The sequence below is a fragment of the Austrofundulus limnaeus genome, unplaced genomic scaffold, assembly GCF_001266775.1.
Source record: "Austrofundulus limnaeus strain Quisiro unplaced genomic scaffold, Austrofundulus_limnaeus-1.0 Scaffold296, whole genome shotgun sequence".
NCBI lineage: Eukaryota > Metazoa > Chordata > Actinopteri > Cyprinodontiformes > Rivulidae > Austrofundulus > Austrofundulus limnaeus.
The window spans coordinates 434,395-451,691 of NW_013952698.1; the positions used below are offsets into that span (position 1 = coordinate 434,395).

General features: G+C 42.4%; 1 protein-coding gene across 1 annotated transcript in view; it reads right to left on the bottom strand.

Annotated features, from left to right (window-relative positions):
* Window positions 1-17,297, bottom strand: part of tjp1b (tight junction protein 1b) — a gene marked incomplete at its 5' end in the record, with an annotated part of 28,725 nt that overhangs the window by 9,205 nt on the left and 2,223 nt on the right. Inside the window, 18 exon segments of the mRNA XM_014021517.1 lie at window positions 920-1,156; window positions 2,390-2,740; window positions 2,825-2,925; window positions 3,038-3,248; window positions 3,337-3,419; window positions 3,505-3,600; window positions 3,686-3,870; window positions 5,169-5,388; window positions 5,472-5,580; window positions 6,177-6,327; window positions 8,017-8,122; window positions 8,685-8,818; window positions 11,790-11,934; window positions 12,032-12,200; window positions 12,480-12,586; window positions 12,900-13,215; window positions 15,411-15,513; window positions 15,616-15,740. Of these exon segments, the coding sequence (XP_013876971.1) occupies window positions 920-1,156; window positions 2,390-2,740; window positions 2,825-2,925; window positions 3,038-3,248; window positions 3,337-3,419; window positions 3,505-3,600; window positions 3,686-3,870; window positions 5,169-5,388; window positions 5,472-5,580; window positions 6,177-6,327; window positions 8,017-8,122; window positions 8,685-8,818; window positions 11,790-11,934; window positions 12,032-12,200; window positions 12,480-12,586; window positions 12,900-13,215; window positions 15,411-15,513; window positions 15,616-15,740 (2,949 nt within the window).

The window sequence follows — 17,297 nt, forward strand, 5'->3', positions numbered from 1 at the left end:
ACAAAGTACAGAAACTGGTTTAAGTACAAGAGGTTTCTCAGCACCAAATGAAGAATAAATTACAAGAAAATAAACCAAAACCTCAAGGAACCAAATCATTACAAATAAATCCTGCATCACTTATTCAAATTAAGATGAAGTCTTTACTCAAAAACAGCTCTGAATGCCTGTTTGATAAGATGCCTTTCAAGAATGATCAGAATTCATGTAAAAAGGAGTGAATTTTACCAAGTTAGCCCGTTTCACTAAGCACTAAAACAATTTGCACATTTCTGAAAGGCCTCATTTCAAACATGATGTGTAGCCTGTAGACAGCAGAAACACAGTACTTCCTATGGAAGAAGGTGGATTTGCTGGCGTCGATTCAGAACAGAACTTCAACAGGAAACAAAATGCCGTGCACCGATGGGTTCATTTTTCCATAGAAAGAATTGCTCAGTTGAAGTTATTACCAAGTTTACTGTCTGCAGGTTAGGTTTCATCATGCAACAAACATTCAGTTTGCAACTTATGAGACGTCAAACTACTGGCACTACTACAGACAAAACACATCTACCCACTATGATGCCACTGTCAGTGCTGCTAGTGTTCGTCTACAGAAGAGTCAAAGCTGAAAGGAGCCATGCAAAGGAAGTAAGAGGCAACAGTTAGGGCTGGTTGTGGATGTCTTCACCCTGGTCAGAGACTCAGATGCACCAGTCCTTCTGGTCTCCAGCCCACTGTGGTGCATGTGGACTAGTGTGTCGCACATTTTCTCTGGGATCCAGAGGCACACAGTGGGCTCAGTGAGTCACACAGTGTGGACATGACATGCAGGAGCGAGTGGAAAGCATGTGTGAGAAGACAGGCAGTTACAAACAGCAGGCTGTGGGGGGAGGGGCCCAGGCCCGGTCCGAGTGGCTGGTGAAACAGCGGGTACCTTTGGTTCTGGACCAGGAGGTCCAGACAGGTGGGGTTCGTGTGGTGGAGGTGGTGGTGGGGGCTGGATAAGCTCAGGGGCAGGGCTGGGGCTGTTAAGTGAGTCAGCCTGAGGAGCTGCGGCTGCAGCAGGCGGCTCCTCTAGGTGCACACCCTCATGCTGCACAGGCTGCTCAACAGCAGAGGGAGCTGCCACCGTCGGAGGCAGCGAGGGCATGGGCAGAGCAGCCTCACCTTGCTGTGAAGTATTGTTAAGAGACATTTTTAACACAGCCTGCCAAGGGCACACAAAGTACATCTTTACCCCAACACCATGAATCTTACTTACAGCCAGAGTTTGAATAAACAACATACTTGTATCTTAACTAAGAACAATAAACATTAAGGGGGGGGGGGGGTATTATGCACAATCAGCTTTATATCATGTCATGTCATCAAGAACATACCCAGAGTGTTGCTTTCATGTATGTGTGAGAAATCCCTGAATCTTCTGTGGTAGACATGTGGAGCTGCCTAAACACTTGCTGGTACAAAGCTCCTCCCTGGGGCTCAGTCTGCCCCACAGAGCACCCCTCCCCCACACAGCTCCACCACTATTGGCAGCAACAACTAGCAAACACCTGGTGGAATCGTACATCTGTTGAGCTTCTTCTCAGTCCTTTTCTTATAAAAAAAACTAGGCATGAACCAATATGAAAATTTCAGCCAATACTGATATCCGATATAATTATTGCTATTATGGCCGATAACTAATATTTACTGATATTACACAAACACACAAATTATATTATACATATACTGTACACACAAACACACTTGGGTCTTTTTTTGATACCGTACATAAATGACCAGACCTCTGACATGGTTCAACTTCAGTTATTCCTGGCTGCACAGCATCAGTATCACCATTATGATCAAACAGATGTCACTCAACCAACCATGTCACCTCCCAAAACCCAAACACAAAGCTAAAAAGTAGGAAATCAATATCGGATGTTAATATCGCCCCAGTTTTAAATGTCGGCCAATACCGATATGAATGCCGATATATTGTGCATCCCTAAAAAAACCCTTGAGGTGAATTTTAATTTTGGATGCCAACTTTTACAACCCCCCTACAAAAAGTTGTAGTGATGACGTGCTGAAGTGGGAGCACAGGAAACGGTAGGAGGTTCTTAAAGAGACAGAGGTGAATTTCAAGGCATTTAAAACAGCTATGATGCAAAGTCAGATTTATTTTTGATACAAACAGCTTTTTCATAACAACTGAAGGTAACAGTTACTTGAATGTGGTATAGAATTGAATTATGTGCCTGGAAAATACATAATACCCCCCTTTAAAAATAGGGACACAACACAAAATATAACTGAAATTTCCTCTGCTTTGTATTTGTTTACATTTAGCAATACATACATTTTAGACTAGCACAGCCTGTAATGAGCCGCCAACAACACAATACAATGACTTTACCTGCTGTGGAGCGGCCATCTTGAACCCAGTGGGGTCCATTCGACTGGCCGGGTCGGGCTGCACAGAGTGCTGGTATCCAGGATACCCGGGTGTGTCTTGTATCACGGGGGGGTCTTCTCGCACAGGCTCTGAAGAGCGGGTGATGGCGGGCTCAGTGGGCAAGCCCACCTCATCATTCAAAGTTTCATCTAACTCCTGGTCTGTGTATGCTCCTCCCTCAGTGTCTGTGTCCTCATAATCAGAAGTGTGGCGGCTGTCTGTGCTATACATGGAGTATTCACTACCTGGCGCCGATAGGTAGGACAGACGGTCGTCGTGGATGTCCAAGTCGTCCTCTGTGGTGCCGTCCGCCTGCGCAGAGCAGAGAAACTGTCAGCGACATCTCACCAAGCTGTGATAAAAAAAATAAAAAAATAAACCATCGCCGGGCCTCACCTTGCCCTCTGACACCCACACCAACTGATTCTGCTGCTGCTGGATGGTTTCTTTCAGAGCGCCGTACCATCCATCATTCATATTGTTCAAGTTGATGGTCGCTAAGAGGGAATAGTTGCACAATAATCACCCCACTAGGAATGAAATCATGTAAAAAAAAAGAAGCCAATTTCAGTTCTAAAGTCAGTATTTTACGAAGCTCTGCCCACTTACTGGTGAACAGGTGGTGATTATTTTTCCTCAGTTTAATGGCTCGCTCATAAAGCTTCCTGGCGCTCTTCCTGGACTCTGGACAAAGTCTCGTCCTCATGTTCTTCACACCCTGTTTGTTGTCGGGATTTAGGAAGACTACGATCGGGTACCACTGAGCATAGTTCAGTCTGTCCACGGCGTTCGGGGTGATGTCCAGCACAGCGTGCTTGTCCTTCGTTAAATTAAAAACAAGAAGAGGGACAGATTAGGGCAGCTTCTTTGATGGGGAACTTTAAAAAGACGATAAGACACACGCTCACTCTGTCAATGATCTGTTTGATGGTGTGAAGACGAATGATTCCTGAACTACGCTGGTCGGTTCCTGCGTCTCTGGGTTCACTCTCTGAAAGGAAAAGAAAAATGAACAGATTCATGAAAAAAGACAAAAGACAGATAAAAGTTTTGCGTTCATTCAATAGCAAACATACTTGCGAGTTCAAAGAGATCTGGCTCCTCTCTGGATAGTTTCTCTCGAGCCACATCAGCGATGGGTCCAAAAATCACAACGGGTCTGAGGAAACCAGCTGCAGACAAGAGACAACAGAGCGTTACCAGATGCTGAAGCTTCACGGTCAGTCGTATAAAACCTGACAGGTTTACACTCCTCACCTTCTCTTAGTACAACTCTCTCATACGCTGGGAACTTGGTTTGGACTGGTTGGGAAGACAGGTCCTCTCTGCTCTTCCTCAGGTTCCTCTTTGAACTGCGAAGACCTCGAAACCTCCAGAAGTCGGCCCTGTCACCTCCTGCTGTTTTAGGGAGCGTGTACTGAACACTGGACAGCTGCTCTGCTCTGTTAACAGGAAGACAAAGACAGCTCTTAATACAAGCTTGTGGGTTCGTGTGCTTTTTGCTCGTTTGTTTTTTTCATTTTAAAAACGGACATTTAAAAACAAAAAATACACGGTTATTCTACTTTCATTTTATACTCCAAAAGCAGGGAAAACAATCCCTCTTTTTATTTTTCTGAAACCAGTTTAACACAGTTGCTCTCAGACCATTTAAGATGGAGCTAGTTAAATAACCTTTGGTTGGCTGTAAATAAATAAACAAACATTAGCCAACTACTTTTGCATTTCTTTAACTAACTGCAGATTGCATTTTTTAATTAATATAACTAGCTAGCTAATTTCTTTTTAAAAGCTATCTAGCTCCACCTCAATTGGTCCGATAATGGGATGAATAAATACGTTTTACTTTCTAACAAGTAAACCATGAGCCGCTGTAATAAATAAACATGAGCTGACTGGTTTTACATTTCTTTAACAGGTGTCAGCTGATCGTCTATCACTGATGATTAAACTGTTTCCTGGAGCTTCTGGTGCTTTTTAGCACATAGTGTATTTTACACCTGATAGTCTGGTAGACTCAGGTTGAATGGGGACTAAAACATTTGTTTAAATTTTCAGCTGGCGTGGTTCGCATTCACACTTCATTGTGTGAAATGAACCAAACCTCGCCTGAGGTGGCGCTGCACCAAGACCCACTGAAGGAAACACAAAAACCTCTGAAGACACGGAGCGCAACTTCCTTCTTCAGGAAATGTAACAAATGTATGTCAGATTTTGGTGATTGTAAGATTTCTCTTTTGTTTTTAGCAAATGTGACAAACAAACACTCTTCAACAATGGGCTCAGCATGAGTGGAAGATGAGGTGGAACCATGGAGCATGTTGTTTTTCACACGAGGCGGCTGAGAGGGCTTCATATGACGGCCTTCATCGAGTAGGAGCGCATCCAACTTCATGGTGGTCCACCTTATACAGATATTGATTAAGGTATAAACAAGATATTTTACTTTAAGCAATGAAGCCCACCCTAAGCCTTCTTCCAGGAGGTCCATGGTGAGGAACTTGGAGCAGGATCCACAGGACAGCGTTGAGTTTCTTTGACAACTGTGTTAAACTTCCAGTTTAATAAAAATAAAAAATAGACCATTTTTCTGTTTTTGGAGTATGAAATGAAAAACAAATAACCATCCATTTTTCACTTTTCAGTATCTGTTTGTAAATGAAAACCAACTGACCAAAACGTGCATACCCTCACATGGCAGTGATAACAAAAAGAAAGGCAAAAACTAGGATGCTGTCACCTGTTTTTGTTGGGGATGATGCCCCTCTCCACCTCCTGGTGGTTTTTGCCGATACGGATAGCGAGCCAAGAACCCAGCTTGCCGTTGTAGAGCGTGTCCACCACGCGGAAAACCTCACCCTTGTTAAAACTTAACCCATAAGGAGACTCCTTCTCATATTCAAAGTGTGTCCGGATGTAGAAAGAGTCTCCCACGTCGGACTCCACAATCCGCCGGTACACTGAAGAAGAAAAGTGAAGAAAAACGGACATCAGACCAATCTAATCACAACATCATCTACTGTTTTCATTCATCTTTTTTTACCATCTTTTTTCTTCTGAGCCAGAATGGTGACCTCTTCACCTTTAGGAAGATCCAGGAGGAATAGCACCGCCTCCTCTCGGATTATGTTAGCAAAATCGACATTATTTACCTGGAAGAGAAACCCGAGTCCACTAAATGTTTTGAACACAAACATCCATTTTACTGTATTTTTGGACTCTTAAACCTTCACTGTTCACTGAGTGCAAGACAGACTTTAAATCTCTGTTTGGATAGAGGAGTAAAATAGCTCATACTGTAGTTAGGATCGCCTAGATAACTGCAGGTTTTATTTTGCTGAAACAACTTAAAGCATTACTCGGTACATTTAGTGTGCAGAAAAGAAGGTAAAAAGGAAGATATATGAGACAAACACAGCAAGAGGAAAGAGTTTTTATGTGTTTGCTCCTTCGGGGCCATTGCTAAGAGACCAGCTTGATGATGCAGGAATTTTAAAGCAGCCTGAGTGTAAATCCACAAATTAAAAAAGGATGAATGTTGGAGGATGAATCTTCTATAAAACAGAGATATTTACAGTGACTATCAAGTAACAACTGTTAAAAGTGGAAAAGGAAAGAACTTCTTTTTTACTAAAATCTAAATTAGTTCTTGACTCTGCTAAAAGCTTGAAACACGCAACACATCCAACAAATACCCTCCAAACTTTTTATTTATTTATCAGTTTTTGTTACAGCAGCAGTATCTCACCCTGAGAATTTGGTCGCCCTCCTCCAGGCCCTCCTTAGCGGCCGGGCTTTCCTCCAGAACTCCTGCGACGAAGATGCCCACATCGTTGCCCCCGGCCAGCCGCAGACCCACGCTCTCCCCCTTTTTAAATTTCACCAGCTTCATGCTCGGCCTGAGGAGAAACACGACCTTTAAACAGACTTCCTCTGAGGAGACACAGTCTGGCATTTCTTGTTTTTAAACAGAAAGTACAAAAAAAAAAAAAACTGTTAGGTGATCGCTGTGTTGTCACTCAAATGTAAACCAAACTAACTCAAACACAATTAAAGTCCCATAATTCACTGAAGGAATCCATATAACCTGCCAGTTTTTTTGTTTGAAATTTAAACTGCTGTATATATGTGTGTATTATGCAAAAAATGTGACCCCTAAAATAACTCATAACCTTGGGGGTGGGGGGGGGGGTCGTATTATACATTGGAGTAAATTCTAATGTTCTACCATAATAAATTTAAATTTTTTTTATATACAACTGAAATATTGAGACATGGAGGATTTATCATTAAAATTTTTTCCTCTGTGCTCTCGCTGTGGAATACCTCAGTTTAGCTTGTTGGTTTGTCGCGCTAGCACCGAGCTAATACATATAAGGCAATATAGCATCGGCGCTATAGCGTGAAAGCTAGCAGGCTAAGCTGAGGTTCTTCTTCCATGAAGCAGCTCTGTTGTCCTCCATCCATATTTTCAGTTACAGGCTGAGTCATTTCTACCTTCTCCTCTCTGTCAACGCTCTCTGGTTTCATTTAAAAGAGTCGATCATCAGATATTGTCCAAGATTAACCTTCAGGGTGGATAYAGCTTGCTCACACCCAGGACCTATCCACATCATCATTTACCCAGAATGCTTTGCGTGTAAATAAAATTTACAAAACTGAACAGACTACAGTATTTTTACAGTCTTTACTTTATTGTTAAAATAAATGTCTATAAAATGAAGTCTAATGTTACAACTAATCAGGGATCCTTTTAACAAGCGATCCTAACTCTGGGAGTGGATTAATTTCAGCGACATAGCACACGCTGCTTCTCTGCAGCCACAAACAAGTGTGTGTCCCCAAAATAATCCATTTCCCCATCAGAGGGTACACTGGAAAAGCTGAAAAATCCTGAAGTATGTGTTTAAATTAGGTAAAATTTTACACAGGATTGGATTTTTATGCTTTTTAAGCTCAAAAAATGAGGGGTTGCATTGCAGTCGAAGCACATTATATAAGCCTAAATACGATCAGACCTTAAAATCATTGTAGGTGATATGATCAGAGTGTGTGTTGGGAATGACTCTCAGCTAAAAACACTCACCAGATTTTAGTTCAATATCTGTCAAATTAGCTGACTTATAGCTATTTTTGTGTTGGCTAAGGTTTCTAAAATGTGGCAGCCATCTTGAATTATGAGGAAGACTCCCAAAGTTAATCAGTTTGTTGTGCATCCAGCGGTGCATGCTTTGCTAACTTGACAGAGAAACACACATGGGGCGGAGTTTGTCCTAACCGTGATTGGTGGAGTTTGGTATATAGGCGGAGATTCTTGAGTGTGGGAGGAGTTTGGCTAATCTTGACTAAAATTAATATTTGTATTTAAAAATATATTTTTTTCAACCATGTAACATGTCTAACCAGCTGCCCCTGGCTTCTTCAAATGCCAACCAAAATAGTCAATGCAACAAATCATGTCTTTAACAAACTAAACTAACAAACTACTGCAAAACCCGGCAATCCCCCCTACCCCCCGGTCCACCGAGTACCATAATAGGGGCAACACTATATTGAAATGCTTGGAAATGAAGTATTAGTAATATTACCGTAGGATGCTGTCATCATGGGCAACGCTGGGCACCGGGGCGTCGGAAGGACTGACTGGTAAGTCTACATCTGGCTGTCCAGGCTGAGCGTACACCGGCTTGGGCTCTACATCAAAAGAAAGTCACGATCTTAACAAACACACATGATGCAGGCACACAAAGCTCACTGCAATAAACCCCACAAACACATAACTGACAAGACTGGAGATGTAGATGTACAGCTGGGAATAAGTTTGCTTCAGGAAAAAAGAAAAAAACAACAACAGAAAACACCAGAATGTTCAGAATATCACACGGTGCTCGTGCACACACAAACACTCAGAGCGCACAGTGTCCTTAGCTGGGAGGTCAAAGACAGCAGAGTGCTGCGTGCCCGCGAGGAACGTCACACTCGATCAACTCATACGGTTTATTTTCACTGTGCTGCAGGCAAACTCAGAGACTCAGCAGGCGTCTGGATTGAACTTTTTTCACGATAGTTGTGCTTTTAAAAATGGGGGGGGGATCTGGGTCAAATCAGAATTAATGTTGCCGTCACAAGGTGCACAAAATGCAACTTTCTGTTACTCAGCACCTCGTTTCTGTAACAAGCATAGATGTGAGCCACTCGAACCTCCCTTACAGACACACACATATTGAGTTTATTGGCAGGTTGTTTAATCTCTGACCTGGGAGGGGTGGGAGCTGCTTCTCCTCTCTTGTCACAGATGACTCCTTCGGTTTTGGCAGAGGGATCTCCTCCACGAGCTTCGATGGTGTCGAAGCAGGCTTTGAGGTCCGTTCATCGTCACGACTTCTGTGACTTCAGAGAACAAAAAACAAACAAACATGTTTTTTAAATGATTCATCTCAAAACGAATGGCGATCATAAAAAAATGCATCCTGGATTGCGAAGCTACGCGGCACGGTGACTCGTCTCCTGGGCCGGCACGTGCAGCTGGCTGAGAACAGGTGAAAGAACAGCTCGAGTAGGAGGCAGCATCTTATTCATGAAGGTCATCGCCTTGCCTGTCCACCCTTCGGTGCTCTATTTTTAGAGCAGCTGATCTAAGGTGTCAGAGTGGATTCTGTTCGCCAGGTGAATTTCATTGTGTGGTTCTGACTTTACAGCAGCATTGCTGGACTTCACTGCTGCCTTTAAAACACGTCAAGATGACAGAAAGTGCTACTCAGGAAGAAATAACAAGCCAAATAATTAAAAGTGATGTCATAACTTCCCCATTTTCAACTTCGTTAGATCAAGAGTCGAATACTAAATATTACTAGTTTTATATATATATATATATATATATATATATATATATTAATTTGCAACAGATCCATACTAAAAGAACTATTTGTTTTCTTTCTTTATATAAATTATGACCCAACAGAAAGGTCGAGGCGTCTCTCTCTCTGTGTGTCACTTTGATGTTTTTATAACAATGCTGAGTGTGGTGTTGTCCTCCTGCGTCTCAGTGAGCAGTTCATCATCACTCTCTTATGAGAGCACAGGTTGATTTCTCTAAAACAAACAAATACCCTGTTATAAAGCAACACAGCAACTTTTTCTGATGATAACACCATGTGATGTTAGGAGGGGATCTCTTAAATATAAAAAATATACTTTTGGAGGTTTGCCACTGGCCTCTCTCATCTGTTTCTGCTGAGTCTCTTCATGTGACCTTAAGTTCTCATTAAAGAATTATGACCTTTGAACTCTGAGGGTCAAACTCATTTTCACAAGGAGCCTAAGTTTTTTTATTAGGTTAAACTAAATTAGCTAGTTTTCAGATGTCTCTTGCCAAAATATTCATGTAAAAATTAAATTTCTTTAAAATAAAAGACCTACATCTTTTTATGTTTTTCTTTTTAATCACCATTTTTTAAAACTGTGAAACATTTTACCACAGGCCATCAAACAGATAAAAAATACATTAAAATCTAAACATAACAGCTAATTACAAGTGAAAAGACAAAAAGATATTATAGGTAAAACAAAAAATCAGACTCCAGCTGTGACGAACTGACAGGTATTTGAGAGAAGATATGGAAACCCTTAAAACGGACTGAAGTGAACTTAGAGAAACAGGTATATGTTTTTAAAATATTATTATTTTGATCACAGAGAAACATTGCTCACCCTGCTGAGCTCAGAGATAAACACTTTGTGTGAAGGAGACAGCAGCTCAGTCAGATTTTGTCACAACCTGAACCTCTCTCTTTTCTTCTTGCTATAAATGGATTAGAGAGAGGCTCAAACTGAATTTTCCCAGCTTCAAAGCAAACGTGAACTCAGTGATAAATAAGTTCTGGTTTTAAACAAACTCTGAGTCTCAACCTTCCAGATGTTCTCAGCTGCTGCAGGAGGCTTCAGACGGGCGGGGCAAAGGTTTGATATCTCTGTTTGAACTGCTGCCACACAAACAACTGAAGCTGGTGGAGATGTTTAATGCTAATTTCAACAAAAGAAGTGGTGCTGACTGCAACTTTGTGCAAAATTTGTAACATTTCAATACTGCAGGATCTTGTGGCACAAGGCTCCTTATGTTGATTATTGATTAAAGACTCTGATTGAGTTTGAAGTTTTAGTTTTGTGCCAAACCTGATTTTCATGAAAGCTGATGTTTCACAATGGACCCACTTTTAATTTACAAATTAAAAACTAAGATAAAAAGAGCACATGTGAAAAATGTCCCAATAACTCTGTCACATTGTTTGAAATAGCAGATTAAAGTGCCAGCGACGTCAAATATTTGTAATAAATATGAAAAGATAACATTATTAACATATTGCTAAAAAAATTTCACTCCGCTGAGATGAACAGTTGTTGAGATATTCACATCTGAAGTAACAGGAAGTGACATCAAAGGGGAATGTCTGAATGTAAACAGAGCATTGCTAATAGCCGACAACACATAGAGCAGAGAAGAATCTGATTTTTCTTTAGATTATCTTGAGTCACTTTGAGAGAGAAATGAAGAAGAGTCAGAATTCAAACATTAATATTTTACTGAACAAAAACCTGAGTTTTCTTTTGTAGAGTTCCCCTTTGATGTCACTTCTTGTTTCACTTTGGTTGAGCTAAATTCAAAAGAAAAAATGCCAGTAATGTGACAAACTTGGTAAAATAATGTGTGTTAGGACAAATTTCTTAAATATAAAGATGCTTTCTTTTACTTTTTGTATTTGAAGGATATGTCACAGGCACTTTAAACCTCGAGTATTGGGTTTGCACATTTTTAAATTAGCATAAAATACAAATAAAAGTCACACCTGACAGCAGGTATTCAGATGTTGTAACACAAGTTCAGCTACATCTCTAAGGGTAAAGAGTTCATGCTGGTAGCTGATGATGATCTAATGTTACTTCACGGTTGGGTCATACTGCCCTTTGTGCCAAACACGCGGTTTTACCCATGAGGACATTCAGAGGACAGAGATCCTGAGTCATCTGAAGAGGAAACTCCTGACAATTTGATGTCAGATCACCTCAGCAACATTCATCAAGTTAGGACTTGGTGTTCCACCATAACACCAATCACGATGACATAAATTCATCACTTCTGTGTGAGTGATAGCTGTGAGTTCACGAGTTTGTCAAAGTCAGAAGTCCTCTGTGGAACTACATTAAATCTACTCCACAAGGTTTATTTGTGGTACCATGAGTAGGTTTTCACACAGAGAAATGGTGCTTGAGATCACCCAGGATACTTTTCTCCATTTTGTTCAACACATTTACAACAGCCTCTAAATGGCTAAAAAAATCTAATTTGGGAAAAGCTGATCTTTACCTGCCGTTGCTGATTTGTTGGGGCGAATGTCTGGAGTGGTCTGAGGGTTCAGATCGTCTGTCTGGAGATCGAGAACGACTGCTACGATGTCTGTCATGCGATCGATTGGAATGGTCGGATGCCAGAGAATGGATATCTGAAATGTCTGGTCAAAGCAAAGTCACCGTTAAAAAAAATCTCAGTTTGAAGCACACAAACCAACAGGACGGACTTTATTCTGCTTTCACTGCAGTCCCACTCACCATCTCTGTCAGAGGCGTTGGCTGAAGGAATGCTGTCATCGAGGTCGGGGATGTTCAGTAGGGTTGCCCTGTCGTCTCTCTGAACAACCATTTTTAGTTTGCCCTTTGACCTTTCTATCAGTTTCTTGGCGTCTATCAAGGAGAGGTTCTCTGTTACTGTGCCATTAATCTATGGGATTTGGAAAGAAGAACATGAGCTTTAAAATGTGAAAAGGACAAAAAAAATTAGTTTGTTAACATTTAGTATGAAGTAGCTACTATACGAACAAACAGAATGAGCTCGAATGTGAGAGTACATTTACTTCACGTACAGACTGGCATACAGGGTTTAGAAAAGGTGAATGTATGCAGCATCATGCAGATTTTATAACCTGTTCTGCAAAACATCTATTTTATTCAGCAGAAGTCAGCCCTTCTGTCATTCTTTTCCTTCTTTCAGTCGTCCTACCTTCAGTACAACATCCCCTTCCTGGATGTTGCCATCTCTGGCTGCCAGGCTCTCGGGTGAGATGTCCTTGACAAAGATGTGGCTGGCCAGGCGCAGGCCATATTCTGCTTACAGAGTGAACGACAGCAACAAAGACGATGTTAGCACAGAGTTCACGTGACCGCGCCACACTGACAGCTGCCGCTCCCGCTGGGATTAACATACTGATTAAAAAAGATTAATTGCTCTTTTTACTTTACTTGAGTTTACTCAGACTTTACTGGAGCTGGGGAGCTTTTTTTATTTGCTCTGGCGATTAACCAGAGCTGAAGTGGAGGTTTTATTTAGTTCTGCTGGAGAATAAACAGTAGGGACAACCGAGCCACCTAAAAAAACATCTTTGCCGACGCTCCTGTCTATCCCCGACTTTGTGAGCCTCACCTTCATTTTTGCGAGATTTGACCAGCGTGACCTTGGCAGGGCGCGGGGGGAGATTGTGCGAGCGGCGGTCTGAGCGCGGGGAGAGGCTCCTCTCTCGCGAGCCGCTCCGCTCACGTTCCCTGTCCCGCCGCCCGCCGCTCCGCCCGCTGCGCCTGCCCATAGCTCCGCCCACCCCGCTGTAAGCACCGCTGCGCCCGCTCCGCGTCTCGTAGATCTCTTCGTCGTAGCTGTCCTCCTCCTCGTCGTGCTCCGACATCGTTTCCCTCTCGCCCAGCCGACCCATGGGGACGTGCACCTTCCTCTTCCGTCTGATTGTCTGACCGGAGGAGGAGAGATTTGAAGTCAGCCTGACAACGAGTCACCTCACATGAATCAATCAGCTGGTTCGGATGTTATCAGTCCATTAAATGGACGTTATTAGTGGTTATCAGTCCCATAGAATGGCTTCAGACTGTCCCGATTGTGCCCGCTAGTGGGTTACCAGTACCATATACACCGAAATGCAACAATCTGCTACCGCCAGAGTCCGGTCTACTTTATCGTAGCCCATGTCATTTTCTCTAAAATTAACCTTAGTGGCTTTATGCCTCATATTAACCAGATTGCATAAAAAAAACCTTAGTGGTTTTATGCCTCATATTAACCAGATTACATAAAAAACCTTAGTGGTTTTATGCCTCATAATAACCAGATTACATAAAAAACCTTAGTGGTTTTATGCCTCATATTAACCAGATTACATAAAAAACCTTAGTGGTTTTATGCCTAGGGATGGGTACCGAATTCTATACTTTTTGATGTACAGACCAAATTCTGTCGGTACTACCGAGTATCTATTCACGTAACATCAAACGGTACCATGTTTCGGTACCTAAACGCATCATTGTGACCGGTTTGGCGTAAGAGTGCTGAGTTTTCCATGCTTGTCCTGAACGCAGCATCATGCAAAAGCGTAATGACATCAGCAGCCGCTGGTTTAGACAGTAAACAGAGGCAGAGCACCATCAGAGCTTGGTCTGAACGTAGCTGTGGATTAATTATCTTGTGAGCATGACATTCGCTTGCTCAAAGTAAATAAAGTACCGCCACTTTCTTTATTTCATCCGCCATTAAACAGAGACGGGCAGAGGAAAACAACAGAGGAGCTTCCTGACAGTCCGAACGCGTCTGACCTGAAAGAGCACAAGCAGCCAGCTAATGTGTTGGGCGCATTCTGGATGCTCAAAATGTAGCTTGAATACCTTTTATTTATTTTAACTCCATCCTCCTTTGATTATTTGATTTAAACTTATTTGCCTTCCATGGACCTTCACACAATTTTTCTAGCGGGGAAATGACATCAATAGAAACACGTGGAGCTGGATTTTAATTTGTGCAATAAGACAAAACAGTTTTGTTTTCAAGAGTTTGCACTTTAAAGAAATAAGTTACACAACTGATGTTACAATACAAAGAGTTGGATGTTGTCTTGATATTTGTTAATTTTATATACTGAGAAATATGTTAAATAAAAAAAATAAAAGTTAATTATTGAAAAAACAACACCCACAAAGTACCGAAAATTGGTACATTTAAGTACTGGTATCGATTCCCAGGTACCAGAAATTGGTACCGCATCGATTCAAACGTCAAAGGTACCCATCCCTATTTATGCCTCATATTAACCAGATTGCATAAAAAAACCTTAGTGGCTTTATGCCTCATATTAACCAGCTGACAGTCTAACACATTCTCACTCCCGACTCGTGAACATATTGACGCTTTTCCAAAGTTCCCTCTGCGTCTTATTGTGACGCATCAGGTGACCCCCTCGCGTCGGTCCTTGCCACCCGCAGCTTTTCCGGGTTGTGCCACCAGGGGTCTTTGGGTCAGGGGTCTGAGGTTAACATGAGGGATCAGGATAAATGGTTAGGTTTAGGCACTGGGGTCAGGGATAGGATGTCTACAGCGAATATTAGGTCATTTTAGGCTTTGGAACACGTAGTTGACGTGAATTTCCTACATTTTCTAAAAAAGGTTAATTTAGGTATCAGGGTTAATGTTAATTTTAGGTACTAAGGTCAGGGACAGGATGTCTAAACTGAATAAATGTAATTTTAGGCTTTGGGACGGTAGTTTGTGTGCATTTTCTACACTTTCAGAAATTATGACAACAGATTCTGCCCCATCTCGTCAAAAAATGACGCAAGGGGAGTACCCGACGCTTCAAAATCGGACGCAGAGGGAACTCTGGAAAAGCGTCAATATGTGACGAGTCGGGAGTGAGAATGGGTTGGACAGTCTGAAGCCGTCCTATGGGACGGAGAACCCACTAGGCGGCACAGTCGGGACAGTCTGAAGCCAGTCTGAAGCCATTCTATGGGACTGATAATGGCTAATAATGTCCATTTAATGGATGATTACATCCGAAGTGGGTGAATCAATCACTCCTTCCCCTGCATCAGAGTTTCTGCTAGTTATCAAACATACGAGAAACATCCGAACTGCTGACTTGTTGAAGATGACACTCACAATTTTGGCAATTTTTCCACTTTTGCGAAGCTGCTGGACAGCGTATGCATGCTCCACGTTGTCCATAGAGACAGCATTGACCATCACTACTCTGTCATTTTCCCTGGAGAACACGAGAACACATCCTGGAGTTTTACTGGAGAGGGCAGAGTAATTCAAAACCAAAACTAGAAATCTGAAGGAGCTGCCAAAAGGAAAATCTTACTGCAGTAGGCCTTCTGCCGGGCCTCCTTTCAGCACATCCGAGATGACAATGGAGGTCTCGCCACTCTGAAAATGAGGGTTATCCCGACCTCCTGATATGGCTATCCCGAAGCCAAACCCTGGTGCCTGCACAGGAAAAGACAGATTAGGTATCTGAGAGCAAGGTGTGACAAACCCAAATGTTTTTAACCACCATTTCAAATACTCGCTATTAGAAACTTGCTCTTAACAAAGATGACAAAACGTAAGGTTATGAATATAACCACGGTACCTTGAGGGAATGGAACAAAGTACAACACACAGTTGTATATGGGACATGCGCGCCCTCGCGCACCTGGCTGAAGCCACCTCTAATCACGTCTTTAAACCGGTGACGTTGAACGTCTGGTGACAGGCTCCGCCTTCACCCTATAAGTTCGGAGTCACCAGCGTCATTACTCAGTTAGATACCACCCTTCAACGAGCCTTTGTGATGCGGGGCCAACAAGGTGTTGTACTTCGTTCCATTCCTTCAAGGAACCATGGTTATATTCATAACCTTACGTTCCTTTTCAGTCATTTCACTCAGTACAACACACAGTTGTATATGGGACTTGTCAAAGCGCCACGCAGAGCAGTATCAGACCTGAGTTAAGTAGTGTGCCTGAGTAAGTACTGTACTAATGCAGAGCTTTGGACCCGGCAGAAAGTACAGAATGAGCCACCGAAGGTGCTGTTACATCCAGGCTGTAAAATCATGCAAATGTGTTTGGTGAGGCCCAGCTGGCCACGACACAAATGTCACTCACAGGTACCCCTTTAAAAAGGGCCCAAGATGTCGCTACACCCCTGTTGGAGTGAGCTTTAACTCCAAGAGGGATTAGAAGGTTTTTGCTGCTGTATGCTAGCAAGATGGCCTCTACAATCCAGTGAGAGAGTCTTTGTCCAGAAAGAGCTTTACCTCTGTGTGGGTTAGCAATAGCCACAAACAGCTGATCACATGACCTTACATCCTGTGTGCGGCTGATGTAAGTGCGTAGAGCACGTACGGGGCACAGAAGATGAAGCCTCTTTTGCTCCTCAGATGCAAAGGGGGTATGAAAGCTGGAAAGCTCTATAGACATAGAGCTGTAACTAGCAGGTATCACCTTAGGAAGATACGCAGAGTTAGGGTGCAAAACCACTTTATTAGTAGAAAACTGGATATAGGAGGGGGTTCACTGACAGAGCGTGGAGGTCCCCGACCCGTTTAGCTGTAGCTAAAGCCAGAAGCAAAGCAACTTTATATGAAATAAACTTCAACTCTACAGACTCTAGAGGCTCAAATGGAGGGTAGCATATTGTGTTTGTTTGTGCACAAAGATAATTCTTTAATGATACATTGAAAACATTTGCAGAACTGTTTCTTAAAGTTTTGCATTTTAAAACACAATTTGCACCTAAGGAGGGGGCTACATGTTTTTTGTTTATTTTTCGGGACATTAACAGAGGAGACTGAACATTTGAAACCCGATGCCTCTTGGGTCCGTTTTCTGAAACACAAACATTTAAATGTCTTTTCAACTGCAGCTGAACATTGTCTCTCTGTTTTTGAAGTCCCTGTGAAGACAGTCCTGCTGTTAGGAAGACTTTGACTTCTTCTTCCGAGCTGCTGAACTGTCCTGATGACTCGGAGGGGGGCCTTTGCTCCATGCTGATTGATGG